The 14625-nt window shown below is 50.8% G+C and overlaps 2 protein-coding genes across 3 annotated transcripts in view; one reads left to right on the top strand and one right to left on the bottom strand.

Annotated features, from left to right (window-relative positions):
* Window positions 1–14625, top strand: part of CBFB (core-binding factor subunit beta) — a 244321-nt gene that overhangs the window by 82929 nt on the left and 146767 nt on the right. The window lies entirely within an intron of this gene.
* GNAO1 (G protein subunit alpha o1) overlaps window positions 1–14625 on the bottom strand; it is a 139478-nt gene that overhangs the window by 82871 nt on the left and 41982 nt on the right. For both annotated transcript variants that reach the window (XM_054840299.1, XM_054840301.1), the window contains exon 3: window positions 7806–7947. In XM_054840299.1, the coding sequence (XP_054696274.1) occupies window positions 7806–7947 (142 nt within the window). The remainder of the gene's footprint in view (window positions 1–7805; window positions 7948–14625) is intronic.

Raw genomic sequence — 14625 nt, 5'->3', positions numbered from 1 at the left:
CAGGCGGCAAACAATGCCGGGAGAATTCATCTGACAAGCTTTTCTCCTGGCGGCTAGCTGAAGGGGAAGGCAATACTCATAATTCAACGATCACCTTTTGGGAATTTCCTGTTTTCACTGACCCACCCATACACGAATATCCTCAGGTCTCTCTTATCCCTCCACGCTTCTAACGCCCAAAGGGCTGGGTGGCCCTTCAAGAGCGAGTTGTCCTCATCTCTCCTGGTGGCATGGAGAGGAGAGGGAAAGCACTATGAGCCCGAGCCCGTGTGCGGCTGGAATCCCCTTTCCTGGCCCCAGTGACCACTGCCTCGTCCTCTCACTGTGTGTTTCTGGGCAGACTCAGGCACCGTCTTCATTAAAGCCCTCTTTAGGTGGTGAACGATGTGATCACATTCAATCTGGAGCTTGGAGTTGGAGCTAGATGACCATGGTCTCTCCGTTATCAATGATCCCCTAAGACATCTCTTTCCCTCCTCTGCTTTTCTTCAAAAGAGAATTAAAAGGCTAATTTTGATTGATGGCAACTGTTCTGGTCAGTGGTTTTATAGGACGGTTAGCTATAAAGCTAATCTCAGGATTGGGAAGGCGGCATGGACGGCAAGTGTCACCAATCTACAGTGCCTGGCCAACGCCAAGTGCTCACCAGAGAAACAGATCTCAGTGGCATTTTGGGGTGTGAGTCTCATCTGGCTTACTTAGATACGATGCTGAAGTGCATTACATTCTTCTTTTTTCCCCCAGAAATGTGTTTCTTAGGAATGGGTTTCCGACTGCACAGAGGGACTGAAAGACCAGGTGAACTGTGATCCCACCCCATCCCCTGAGTCCTGCCCATTCACCTCCAGCCCACGGTGTCCGGGGAGAACCCAAAAAGCAGACCCAGTGTTTACTTTTGAGTGAGGATGGAAGCGTTGCCATGCCAACACCATAGATATCATCCTGAAGCAGGACCGACGTGAAAAACATCACGTTGGCACATCAACCGCTCAGTAAGGTGGCACCTTCCCGAGAGCAGCCTTCCACACGCCATGCGTTTCCAACTCGCTACGCGACTGCCGCCCACTCTCCCCTGCCTCCTTTTGGCTCCATTTCACACGGCCTTTTCTCACTCTTTAGGAATTTTTAACTAAAACTGGGTACGTTGGGCCACCCTGGGGAAGTATCGGGTTTTAGAGCTTTCGGTGATTGATAGCCTTCTGCTGGAAGAAAGGTTCGCTGACACTGCCTCTGGGCGCAGTGGTGTCCGTGCAATTTGGGCGCTTGCCGAGAGCACCTAGCTGTTTCCGCTGCTATCACATTTTCTAGGCTATTTCTATTTGAGTCGCCGCTCCTCCCCTTCTCCTCAGGGCCGGTATCGTCTCCCTCCTTCACAAACTCAGGATCCCATCCTGCCCACCAGCACTGTTACATGTTTGCAGAAGACTGGGGTTCTGACTGTTGTTCATCACCACTACTGCTGCCCTATAAATAGCTGCGATCCGTGCGGCGCCAGAGCTAAGATCACATTTTAGCCCTAAACGAATCGCCAGTTTGCTATAGTAATTACTCAGGTTGGAAAGGAGGACAGATTGACGAACTCGGCCTAAGTAAACCTCTACGTGAAGACTTGGCAACCTCCAACCCTGTTTAAGCGGATGGCTCTTCTAGGCCAGATTCCGTCTGCGAGAGCAAGCCGCGATGTGTTTATAGCCATGTCACGAGCTTATTTTGTCTCCCTTCTAAATGCTGTCTTTATTAGTAGCATGACTACAGCGAACCAGACACCCGTTCTGGGGCCATCTTTTATTGCTCTGTGAAGATCATCGTACGTCATTGACTTGAGGGCCTCGACCTCAGCTTTGCAGGAGCGCAGAGCCAAAGGAAGGTGTCCCGGGTCCGGCTGCGGGTCTCAGCCGACTTGGCTGGGATCTCTTTGAGTTTGACTCTCTCTAAGATGTAGAGCAAAGTCATGGCAGTAGACTGATTCAGGCTCTTTCGGTTGGCGCAAAGGGCTAGCATAAACTGTCTTCACACTCTGCTGTTACATTACCGGGATCGTTTATTAGGGAATGGGTTTGTATTTTCAGGGACTCAAGGGATTGGGAGGTGACAAAGGAGGAAAATACATTCGTGGGATGTGGAAGACGGAGCTTTTGGTTAGAGAGACTCCAGAATCGAGTCTGGTCATGCACCACGCAGAGAGAGCTTACTCTGGGATTCCCTCGTTCTTTGCCGTCTCCCTCTTTCTCCCCCAGCCTCATTTCGCAGATCCCCGATACATCGGCCATCTCAGCCAGCAACAACAAGCCTTTCTTGAATGAGCCAACCATCTCCCCGGCAACAAGGCAGGCTGTGAAAATAACAAGCGCTTTCCTTTCTGGTTTATGTTTCCCACCTCTCCAGAAATGCCCTGCCTTTTATTTGTCTCCGCTGCTCAAAAGCATGAATGACGGTAACCGAAATGCACCTCGTGGAGGGACGAAGAGGGAGGCGAGAGAGAAAGATGGCTTTGGTCTGAAGGGAAAAGAGTGACAGATCTTTACACCTTAGCACAGGGCAGGCTGAAATACTCGTCCGGCGCCGTTCCAGCGATGTGCCCAGCAGCCCCGGTACAGCAGGAATGGTTATACGGGTGCTGTGGCTGTCGCGTGCAGCAAGCCAGCCCACTTCAGCTGCAGCTGGGCACCCAAACACTGACAAAACCAGGGTGGCTAGTGCCCCCCTTATTCTCCTTCCCCTGTTCTCCCACTCCATCCAGCCCTAAGTTACTCTTCACCGCGGTTAAGTTCCCATCCCTTACAACAGCAGACCGGCAAGGGTTGGCCGTCTCCCCACTGCAGCGGCAGAAGCCCAGGAATCCTGCGTCCGTCCCCCGGATCACCCCATTAGCTACCAGGCAGCAAACGGAGGCTTCCCACCAGCGTGGCGGTGCCTGATCCACCTCGCCTGCCCTCCCCAAAGTTATCAGCAGCTTTTTTGCATTTCTCAGAGAGCTTGGGTGAGGACACGCAGTAGGAACCAGCTGGTCTAAACAGACACCTGCCTGAAATGAAGTAAAACCCACGAGTATCTCGAGCTGACAAGTAGAAAAAGGCAGTTACGCGGGAGCAGATCTTACGAAAGAGAGCTCGTCCCACACACAGCGACCAGAAGGCAGCAGGTGACGGCGGCTGCGTCCCCGCTCCTGCCACTGCCCTTGGCACGTGCAGGGGGGACGGGGATGGAGGCACTGGGTTTCTGCCTGCACCCCGCTGTTCAGAAGCGGGTTTAGATGCACGTGGCCCCCCCAGACAGCCGCCTCGGGTGGGGTGCTTAATTACACTAAACCGATTTATTTTTTTTTAATATTACTAGCCTGTATTTTATAATGTGCCAGGTACATCTTTGTTCAGCTCCCAGTTGAGGGGTTACACACCGCGTAACGTCACCACAGACAGATTTTGCTACAAAGCCTGAAAGAAAAAAAAAATTCCCTATCAAAAGTTTTTAACATGTTAGCCTCTCTTTAGTTTTTGCCTTTCACAGTTGAAGCAGTCGCATTTCCAGACACCCGCTGGGAAAAAAATTTCAATTCGAAGGTCACCGCCTGCCACCTCCCGAGCCCAAGCGCTGGACCTGTGACCCTGCCACCTCAGACACTTGTCCCTGAGCCACCCAACCGATGCTGGGATTCTCTGTTGAGTCATTTCTGAAACAATTTCAGCCTGTTTCTGCCTGGTTTATGCCAATATGAACACGCTTTACAGCTGTTTTCATACCAGCCTGCGCGGAGCGGCGTGCTTGCCTGGGCTGGCCCGTTGCAGCCCGGGACCACCCCAAGGTGCGGACATCCCCAGACCCCCCCAGCCTGGCTGCAGCTCCGGCATTTTGCCCAAGCGGGATCGTAGGCGCTGCATTTCCCAGCAGCTTCCGAGGTCAGCATTGACCCGCCAAGGAAGGGACTTTGTGCTTCTTCTGGTCGGGATTTCTGAAGCCAGACTTTGTAACTGGCTCTTCAAACGGAGAGATGAAAATCCATCACTTCCCTGCCCTTCCTGCTTGGTCAGATCCACTGACTTCCAGATTCATAGAATCATAGAATCACAGAATCATAGAACGGTTTGGGTTGGAAAGGACCTCAAAGACCATCTAGTTCCAACCCCCCTGCTACAGGCAGGGACACCCTCCACTAGACCACGTTGCCCAAAGCCCCATCCAACCTGGTCTTAAACACTTCCAGGGATGGGGCCTCCACAACCTCTCTGGGCAACCTGTGCCAGTGCCTCCTGGCTTTAAATCTCCGTTTGCTCCGCCTGGGTACGCTGAAAGGGAGCCAGCGAGGGGCTTGCTTTATTAATGCATTTGTGCTTTAGAGAACCATTTAATCCAGAGGCTGCATGGTACAGCCTGACTCCTTCCTGCCCGTTAATCTGATTGTAAAAATAAGGACTGAGTAGTGCTCTGCGGCCAGCTGGAGGGTCTTGAGTAGCCAGGTGAGACCCAGCCGCTGCCCCTCTTCCTTCCCTTTTTCTTCTCGGCTAGTCGGGGATCCAGACCTGGGGCAGCGGTGGCCCTGGAGACGATGAACACCCACGGACACCGCTCCTGTCTCCCCACCGACCGCTCCTGCCCTCTTGCAACACGTAAAGGGTTTGCGATTTTTGCACTCGCACAGCTTTTCCGGAGTTTCAGGCTGACCTTCAGGGCCGCACGTGGTGGCACCATGCCATGAGATGGCAGGACGTGCTCCTGCCTCCCTGCGCTCGACGGGACGAAACAAGGACCCGGGTGCTGCCCGAAGGCCACGACCCTTTCGTGAGCCAGGCACACCTGCCAGGAAACCCGCTCCCCTGGCCGAGGAGCACGTATAAAAGTGAAATCCGACACACCGACTGGTTTTGTTCTTAATCTGGGGACAGGTCCTTATCAGCAGGGAGGGTCAGCGAGATCCAGAGCATCTGCTTTTTTGTGATTTATTCTGTCTTTTTAGCTCGTATTTCCTACATTGATCTCACTTTGGCTGACAAAAGCACGGGGATTTAGTCCGGACTCTTCCCCCAGTCTTTTGCTTCTATTACAGACTGAATACTGGAGATATAATTATGGGCAGGAGAAAAATGAGCACAGTGAGAGAGGATTTGGTTATTTTCCCTCAATAACAAAAGCACAAATCATCTCATTCGCATTTATTAAGTAGGGGAGGGTGGGTTTGTTTTTTTTTTTTCTCCGAACGCTGTCAGGGTGCCATTTGGAAGGGATACAGGGGCAGATGCATCTCCCGTGAGGTCGGGGTGGGGGAAGCTGTAATAGCCAAGCGGTCCCTGCGGAAAACCTGCCCCATCCTTCCCTGCTGCTGAACCAGCCCCGGCTCCCCTTCCCCAGCTCTCTTCTCTTGGGGGCTTAAGTGATGAGTAGGGGAAAATCCCCCCACTAAAAGATTTGCATTGGAAACCCTTGGCTGAGGACTGACTTTTAAAATAGAAAAGCTTCGCTTGAAAAGGGATGAACCCCGTAGCATAATACTCAACAAATCGCCCGGTTAATGGCTTCTCTTTACAGCAGCTGTGCATTAATAACAAAAGCGGGGTAGCAGAAGCCACGCGCTTCTTTGTAAGATTAAAGTAAATACTATTTCGTACTAATAACAGCAACTTTCCGTGGAGGTTGACTAAGGGAAAGGAGCCGGTGGAAGACCACGGCCGGAGAGACTTGGGTTCTTTCCCCTCCGTCTACTGCCGGATGAAGGGACGTTCCTCCCATCCACAAAGGGAGCAGATACACCGAATCAGCCCTCCCAGACTGTTCTTTGGTTTATAGTGGATTGTTGCAGGTTTGTCTGTACACAGTCAGCACGACACCGTTGTAAGTCAGGAGTAATTCCTCCAGGACTAAATACCTTAGGGGAAACTAGGTTGGGAAGAATCTAATCTAACTTGCTTTTTACTTTGCAAGGCGTAACTCAGGATCCCTACTGCCATAAAGCATAAATTGAAACAAGAGTGGTTCGCACTGGAGGTAAGGAGAAGCCTTCTCATCGTGAGGTCAGTAAGGGTGCCCAAAGAGGCTGTGCAGTCTCCATCCTTGGAGGATTTCGGTTCCGACGGGATAAAGCCCTGAGCAACCTGGTTCGACCGCAGCGCTGACCTTGCTTGAGCAGGAGGTTGGGCTAGAAGCCTCCTGAGGTCCTTTCCAGCCCGAGTTATCGTACGATCCTAGGAACATTTGGCATCTTTTCCATAGGAATACGAACGGACACGACATTTTGTGCAGCCCAGTACTCCATCTCTCATTCCTGGCAGTCCCGATAACAGCTCTCCCCCTCCACACCCTGTACTCAAGCAGTGCTGAGTTTCCCTCCTCGAATTAGGACTTCAGGCATTTAAAAAAAAAAAAAAAAAAAGAAAGAAAGAAATTTTACATTTTAAAGCTGTCTGCCACAGACTATTTATCAGACATGGAGAATGATTTGTTTCTGTTTTCCTGGGCATAGGTTTTCAGCTGAGACAAGATACGTTGCCTTGCTGAGAGCTGAGTCACCGAGTAATCAACAGATTAATGTATTCAGTTCGAAAGCCATCAGCATTAGTTCTCGGCAAGCTCACAAGAACTCCATTATGGTATCATCTCTACCTTTGGGATGGAAACGTCTCCAGGATTTAGAGTTCCTGTGGGAAAAATCCCTAGGTGCAAAGAAATCAAAATACCCCTTTGCGACTGGGAAAAAAAAAGGTACCTCTTCACACGGTAACGCCACGGCAGGATTTTGGCATCCTTTCTAGTGAATGCTTTTATTATCAACCCTCAGATAAGGAGTTTGGGGTATGTCGTACATTTGTCACTTGATAGCTACCTAAAAATAGTCATGATAAACTTAGTGGCATATCGGACTTTGCCTTTACCAGGTCTTTAATCCGAAATTATTTTATTTCCAGTGAAACCAAGTAGTTTTACTTTCCCCAGGATGCGAGCGTGCAAAACAAAACGGTGGTCTGCACTTCTCTAGGGCTCTGAGTTTCTCCATGTGGGCTTGGTCTGAGCCAGAAATGCAAAAAGGAAAGGCAGAGGCTGGCAGGGGCACCTCACAGAGGAGCCACTGTTTAAAAATAGGGAGCTGGTTAAAGTAACGACGGAGTAGTGACTGTAAAAGGACAGGCCGGCTTAGGTGTGTGGCACGAGAAGGCTGCCAGGCATCACAGCGTTATTCCGATAAGGCACATGCTGACGCTGCTGCCAAAGACCCCGTCCGCAGGAGCCTCACCCAAGTAACGCGTCCCCTCGTTTGCAAGTGACGTTGCTGTTTGGGTACACCTGAAAGGGCAGGGTGCCAGGAACAGCCAGTCGAGGCCCCACAGAAGTCCAGTTAATCCTAAAAGCTTTCCCGTATTAGCGGGCTACTGGGAGGGATCTGAACAGCAGCGAGACTTCTCCCCGAGACGTTTCTCCTTGCAGCCCGCGTATCCAGCAGCGCACAGCAGACAGGGGACAGGTTCTCACCGGTTCCCCGGGTCTGTCGGTACCTCCCACCAGTTTGCCCCTAGATAACAGGATCTTCCCTCGCCCCGGCCCGGCCAGTGCCAGGCATGAGAAACTGTGGCTGTTGTGAGACGCGGGTCCCCAGGTCCCAGCGTAAGTGTGCAAATGGTACGTCACATGCAATGGTGCCTATGCCTCTGTTTGCTGCACAAACTGCAGGTGCAACAGGCGTACAACAGTGATGTAAATCCTCCTCCTCCTCCCTCCTTTTCCCTCCAAGGTATTCAGATTGCGCAAATGCCTCTAGTTTGTGCTCTGGAGTCTCGGGGCGCTCCGTTCTCTGTACCCAAGCAGTGGTGATTTTAACTTACCCGTCGTTCCTTGTCACCGTATTCGATGCCCAAGGTATCCATGGCACGTACAATAGCTGCCAGGGACTGTATAGTGTTGCTGTAGACCACCGGCTTGTACTGCTTCACGTCTTCTCCAGAGAAGCCATCCTCATGGATGATCCTGAAGAAAATGCAAAGGACAAAAACCTCTTGAGAATGTCATTTCAACGGGGGAGACGTTTAAAAGAGAGCCGTGCTCTTCTGAAGTGCACATCTGCTAGCTCGATTCACTTAATTTAGTCAGCATTTCTTTTTAAACCTCTCTGGTTGTTCACCAGCAGCGTGCCTGAGCCCAGTGCCTGGAATCAGCATCCCTTTTGCTGTCGCTGACGCGGGCTTTGTGCAGGGCTGGCGCAGACGGTACCTCCCTCCCACCCGAACCGGGAACGCCGGAGCCTGGGCAGCGTTGCGTTTGCACACTCACGGGTCACGGGGGGAGGTTTCCAGGTCTTACGTTATCTTTCCTGTCAAGGTCTATGGAATTATGTTCAATGCTTCCAACGACCATCAGATCAGATCTTAACCAGTGGTAAACCCCCCCAGTTCTTCTCCAGTCCTTTCCCCAGTAACTCCCGGGGTGCCTTACAAAAGACACCGGAGTTGAAATACCCCTGTACGTGTGGGGACACGGGCACGGACGACTTAGTTGTGTAGCACCTGAGGGATTTACAACCCTTCACACCTCCTCTCTCCCCCCCGCTTTGAAATCAGTGCTGGAAGTTTTTCTGCCTAGAGACATGTTATGTTATGCTGTCCCTTCCCAAATCAAGGTGGGAACGAGACCCGCAGTCCTATCAGCTCGGCGTGCTGGGTGCTCTGTGCTTCAGTCTCTGTTAAACTCTGCAAAAGGAACTATTTGATGGAGCGAGTTCCTGCAGTCCCTTGCTCAGCTCAGAAGACTGACCCCTATAATTTCTTCATCTCTAAGTAGCTCAAGAACTAAGCCCGGGTGTGTCCAGAAACCAGCTAGGATTTGCAGAGCTAATTGTGTTTGACAATAATTCTTCCCAGTGAAGACATAAGTTATGATCCTGTCTCTTAAATATTGGCAGAGAGGGTGATCTGCTCAGCCGAAATGAAGTCCTTACCTGCTCATCCTCAGACCTCACTGGAGAACAAGGAGTCCTTCAGTAACAGATCTGGTCACTGATAAACCCTAGCTTCCCGTCTGTAACAGGATTTTTGTTTCCTTTTTTTCTAAATCAGGTACACACACACCAAGGTCCTGACCACCGCTGGCATCCCCCCGGGGAGAGGGAGCGCTAGCGGGGATCACCGTGAGCGTGCCATAGACACAGTGCTGGGATGGCAGCGGAGAACGGGGCTGGATGCCAGCCCCGTGTTATTCACGGATGACTACATGAAGAACAAGGCTGATTGATTGATAGAAACACGCCGACAAAGACACGGATCTACTTCCCGTGATGTGAAGCTCAGGGAAAGGTTTTCTGACACGAGTGACCCACTCCCTGCTCTGCCCACCACCACAACCTTCACTCGCTCATCACTGAACGCTGAGCTCCTGGGGGACCTGCTCCAGCACCCCGAGTCCTGGAAAAATATCATTACGAGCAGAGGCAGTCCGAGACAGGCAGGACTTCAAATTCATTCCTGGCCTCCAGGAAATGTTTAAGCTACTGCTCCGAGGAACTGGGCAGAGCCCCCTGCTCAGGTAGCCCAGCTCCAGGAAGGGGGAATGGAAACAGCACGAGGGGCTGCCGGTTTGTCTCGCCTAGGCTGAGAAGAGCAGAGGTGGATGAAAGCTTTTCTGACTTAGTAAATCCAGACTCGCCAATTTGCCAGATTTTTTTCTATAGCTAGTTGTGATTTTGATGAAGAGCTATGGGCAATAGCAGACCTTCTACTCTGCAGCTTTTGAGCGGCTCCAGTGCTTGCGGCAAGGTTCGGAGGAGCAACGTTTGAGTAACGGGGAAGGAGGAGGGCCAGCAGAGCTGCGTGTCGGCGCTGGATCTTGTGGATCATTTACCGTTACTCAGAGAAGTTGCTGAACTTCTGGGAAACATGTTCTTTGTCGAAAGTTGCAGTCAAACCTGAAGAGTTATGGCCGGCGCAAAGCGCAAGGTTCTGCATCAATCCTGTCTGAATTCAGGAGAGACCGTACAGCACTGGTTCCCCCCAGCTACGAGCACGACAGCAAGAAGCTCGGCAGAGCAGGGCTCCCGTGGGAGGCAGGCAGGCGCTTAGCTAAAGCATCGCCAGAAATAATTCATCCTTTTCGGCTGGATGGCTCGGGGTTGGATTTTGGGGCAGAGGGGGCTAAATGTTGGTTCTGGGGCAACTAAGAGGAGGAAAGGTAAGAGGGGGAGCTGAAAGGGGCGAGAAGAGGAACAGGGACAGCGTAAGGGGCGCAGGAGGATGCAGCTGAGATTCGCTTGGTCCCGCCGTTGAGCAGGCTGGTGGAGATGGGAGCGGTGCCCGCACCTCGGGCGGGTTGTGTTTCTGCCTTTCGCCCACAGCCATCAGCTAGGGACTTGGTACGGCAAGAAGAGGGCTCAACAGCCGTACAGGGAAAGAGCCGAGCTTCGGTCTTCTTCCCAGTTTAAACCGTCTCTGGCCCTGCACCATGAAGCTGCTGCCTGACATTTTCACTTCTAAGTACTCAGTGTTTCTAAATACTCCAAGGCAGTAAGCTCCCTATCAAGAAACAGGGCTCCCTGTGTTGTCGGGGCAGAATTAAGCGATGGAGAGTGGCTCTGGTATCCCTCAGTGAACATACTGACATCGTTCAAAGCGCAGACATAGAAACGTTGCTTTTAAAGGGGGCAGAAAAGAGCGCGGAGAAAGAAACAGCCCGGTTGTTCTGTGAAATCCCTCCGGGAAGGCAGCCACGGCGACTGAAAGCAGCGCTGCGGATGCCAGCGTTGAAGTTTTGCTGTAGGAAGTACCTACGGATTAATCAATCACGCCGTTAGCACATTACCTAAGATCCGAGCGAGCAAATCCCCGCTGACTGGTGCCGTTCCAAAGCCTGCTAGGACACCGTGAACTGGTTTATTGTCCTACATGCTCTCAGCAAACGTTTCTCCCCTTGCTTGCCTCGGCCATCCGATGGCTGAACTCCCGTGGCAGCTTTTTCCAGAGTCCTTTGGAAATGTTCATGGATACACCTTTCTTTCTTCTTGCCTGCTGTTGTGCTTTACCGCCTAGAGAACATCTAACGCTCCGACACCACTCTTGGGAGGTATATTGTTACGGGAGATGGCTCCAGCCCGCTTGCGTGCCCCAGGACACGAGAAGGGTTTGGGTACCGTGGCTGAGCTGCTGCCACCGTTAAAAATGCAAAGTGTGTAGGAACTAATAGAAGCGAGCAGCGTGTCAAGACTCAAAAGTCTCGAAAGGTTCAAGCAGGGTGGGTTAGTCCTCGAGCAACCCGCGGATTGATGGGAACAGAGGGTTTTCAGCACTAAACAGGTGAATCCTCTGTTTTCTAAACGGTTCTTTTTTTTTTTTTCCCCCGTGTCTGAAATAGGAAGGGAACGGCTGCAGGCAGGTTCCTCTCTGCCACGCTACAGCCGGTTCTCGCCGGGGCAAAAAAAAGAAGAAAAGGGATTGAAGAGGATCCCCGGGGGCGGTGGAGGGGGAGAGACAATGCTGTGATTTTTTAAAAGCGATTCTGAGCAATTAAAAAGCCATTTCATTCACCAAGTGACTAATGAAACACCGTGCTCTGAATGGAACGGTGAGAGACAACTGAAGCAACCTGGCTGTCCAACGTAGCTATCAATGCCTGCTCCCGGCCCCTCGGCTGCTACAGCAGACCCCGTACGTTTGCACGTTAGGTTGGCATACTCGTTTTAGAGCGGCGTTAACAGACAGGTATTTGCCGGGGAAAATGGTTCCACTGCAGATCAGATCTTCTGCCATCCCCCAGCAAGTCATTAATCCTGAAGAAGTGCCCAATGCCTCAGCGATTATTGCTTAATTACAAAATAAATGAAATACTTGGAAACAGGGGGTGCATTCTGCGTAGCGGCTCGCTTTGGCTTCCGTTCAACAAAGCACTTACATGCCTTCAGCCTTCCACTACAAAACAAATGTATTAAAAAGGCAAAGCCAATTTTTGCCGTACGTCCCCGCTGACACACGCTGCCCCAGCGGCTGTGAAACGGCGGCTTTGAACAAAGCAGAGGACGGCTCCAGCGCGGCAGGGCTGGACCTCAGCCTGGGCCGATCCAAGCAAGGTGCCAGGTCCCCTGGGTCACCCCGGGGGAGGAATACTTGTCCTCCATCCACCCAGAAAACCTCCTGGAGCAGAGATTCCCGTTTCCCCCTCTCCCTGCTCCAGTCCCGGACAAGCTATTCCGGTGCCTTCCTTCCAGCCCTTCCAACCTGAGCCAGGTTTAGTAGACACAACGACTCTACGGCTTCTCCAACTGGGTCCTCCTCGTTCTTGAGGCACAGTGCCCCAGCCTAGACTCACTCCTCACCTCTCTGATCTGCCAAGATGATTTTAAGCTGTAGTCTTATCCTCTGATGTGCTGAAGTACCTCTCCCAGCTCCCTGTCACTGCCAGGGGTAATGAGGTATTTTCATCCAGGTCATCGATGACAATTTTGAAGAAAATCAACCCCTGCCAGACCCCCCAGAGTCCTGGTTGAGAGAGTCCTCTGCTCTCACCACGAGCCACTGGTAACTGTATTCTTTGGGGGTGAGTCGTGCTCCTCATCCATTTTTTGGGTAAGATCTGAAGTAATTTTATCTAGACTGTTTTTCCAGGTCACTTTATGAAAGTCAAGTGGGACCGTGTCAAACCCTTCCCAAAATCTAGATATGGCACCAACTATTCCTCTCCTCCTTCTGCCGAGAAATCAAATGAGATTAGTTTAACATGCCTCATTTTTGTATAATCCGTGCTGGATGTCACTCATCCCCCTTTTTATCTCCTAGGTGCTTGCAAATTGTTTGATTGATAGTTCAATTCTCTTGCAAGCTTCTAGAAGTTGACTGGCCTATAATTCCTACTCCTCTTTTCTCCCTCTATATTTAGAGATAGACACCATGTTTGCATTTTTTTCCTGTCTTCTGGTACCTCACCTGCCCTCCAAGAGCTCTCAAGGAGAAGTGTTTGCATTTCTGCGCTGGCACCAGCACAGCCCGTAAGTACGTAGCACGAAGTTCCTCACCCCCTGCGCTTCATCATCCCTCCGAACCCCCCAGCTAATGCCCCCGAAATGTTTCCTTCCTGCTAAACTCGGGGAAATTTGCGTGGCTTCAAACTGTCTGCATCACTGCAAAAGCCGTACGCGGAGACTTCCAATTGCCTACCGGAGAAAATAAATCCCATCCTGTTTCTGTTTTACCTAAGGTGGTTTGCTTTCAATCAGCAAGGTGTTTCCAGCTGAATGACTCCCTATCAATGCACATCCCTAAAATTACAGCGATCTGCTTGCACAAAACCAGGCAAGAAATCACCGGGAGATTATTACACTTGGAAGTGTGTGGCAAGCAAATAGGTTGCAAATGAACGGTCTGGTCCTCGCTCCTCACCTTCATCTGGACAAATTAAGGTGCTTAAAGGTCATCGCACGGCTTTCGTACAGAGCCTAGCGCCACAGGGATGAGTTCCACCTCGGGGGGCTCCGGGAAGCTGACCTGCTCCCAGCTGGCAGCGGTACCCTGCGTCACACCCGCTGCGGCGGCTGGGACGGTTGCGTGCTCCTCCGCAGCACGTCCACCCGCGGCAGGAAAGCTCGGGTGCCCCCGAGCTACAGGGCGTAAAGTGCCGCTTGCAACCGCAGGAGATCGCTCGGGCCACGGCAGAAGGGAGGGGGTGTGCGAGGGACAGCCGGGCACTTGCACACCGATGCATTTGTGCTCCCTTTCACACCTATACGTTTATCTATAGACCGATCCAAGGCGGATTTTGCGTGAAGGATTTTGGAACGAACACACATACAAATCTATTTTTGCTCGGGAAACTTTTTGGAATTTTTTTTTTTCCCCTCCCTTCTTCCCCTCTTTTTCTTTCAAAAATAATCTTTAATGTTTTGTACCAGAATCAAGCTAATTATCCTGGCAAGACCGGGCAGAACTTGAGTCAAAAGAAAAAAAAACAAACCTAATTTTGAAGAAAGCTCTGTAAGCTCTGCTTGCAATTAGGGAAAAATAATAATGCAAAAATCTGACTTCAATATGTAGGGAAGGGAAAGGGTTGATCAAATTTTGATGGAAAATCCTCTGCTAGAGGTAATCAGCTACTTTTACATTTATTTTAATCTTGATATGAGGTTAAAAACTTTGTTTACAGGGGAGTTATGAAGCTAAATTCCAGTGATTCTCTTCTCACTCATTTAATAGCCTGAAATGCGATTAAAAACTCCTGGATTATGTTAAACTAAATCAACGCAGATGCCCATGACCTTGTGTTTCAAAGACTGCAAAGGCACGGTTCAGACCTCCGCGACCGGCTGAAAAATCTCTCAAAACTCTCATTCTTCTTCCGCTCTGGCTGTGCTTGAATGACACGTTGTACATCCTATTCCCGCAAGCAAATTCTCCGAGATGGAGATTAAGATGACTGTTTGCCTACATGCCTGCTTTTTTGAAAAGAAAAAAAAACAAAACCCAAAACCAACAAACGGTTTCCTTAGGGTCATCTAAGAACTGCAAAGAGAGCTCATTTTAAAAAGCACCGTTTTTTCAACCTGGATTTTTAACACCAGTCCAAGAAATACTGATGGAGCTCTGTGATAGACTCCCAGCTGGGGGAAATCTCCTTTCTGGAGGAAATACCTTTGGGTCACTCAAAACTGAATTGTTACCACCAAAGTATTTCTTG

Source organism: Grus americana, chromosome 13 (assembly GCF_028858705.1).
Source record: "Grus americana isolate bGruAme1 chromosome 13, bGruAme1.mat, whole genome shotgun sequence".
NCBI classification, from domain to species: Eukaryota; Metazoa; Chordata; class Aves; order Gruiformes; family Gruidae; genus Grus; species Grus americana.
This window is presented reverse-complemented; position numbering and strand designations above follow the sequence as displayed.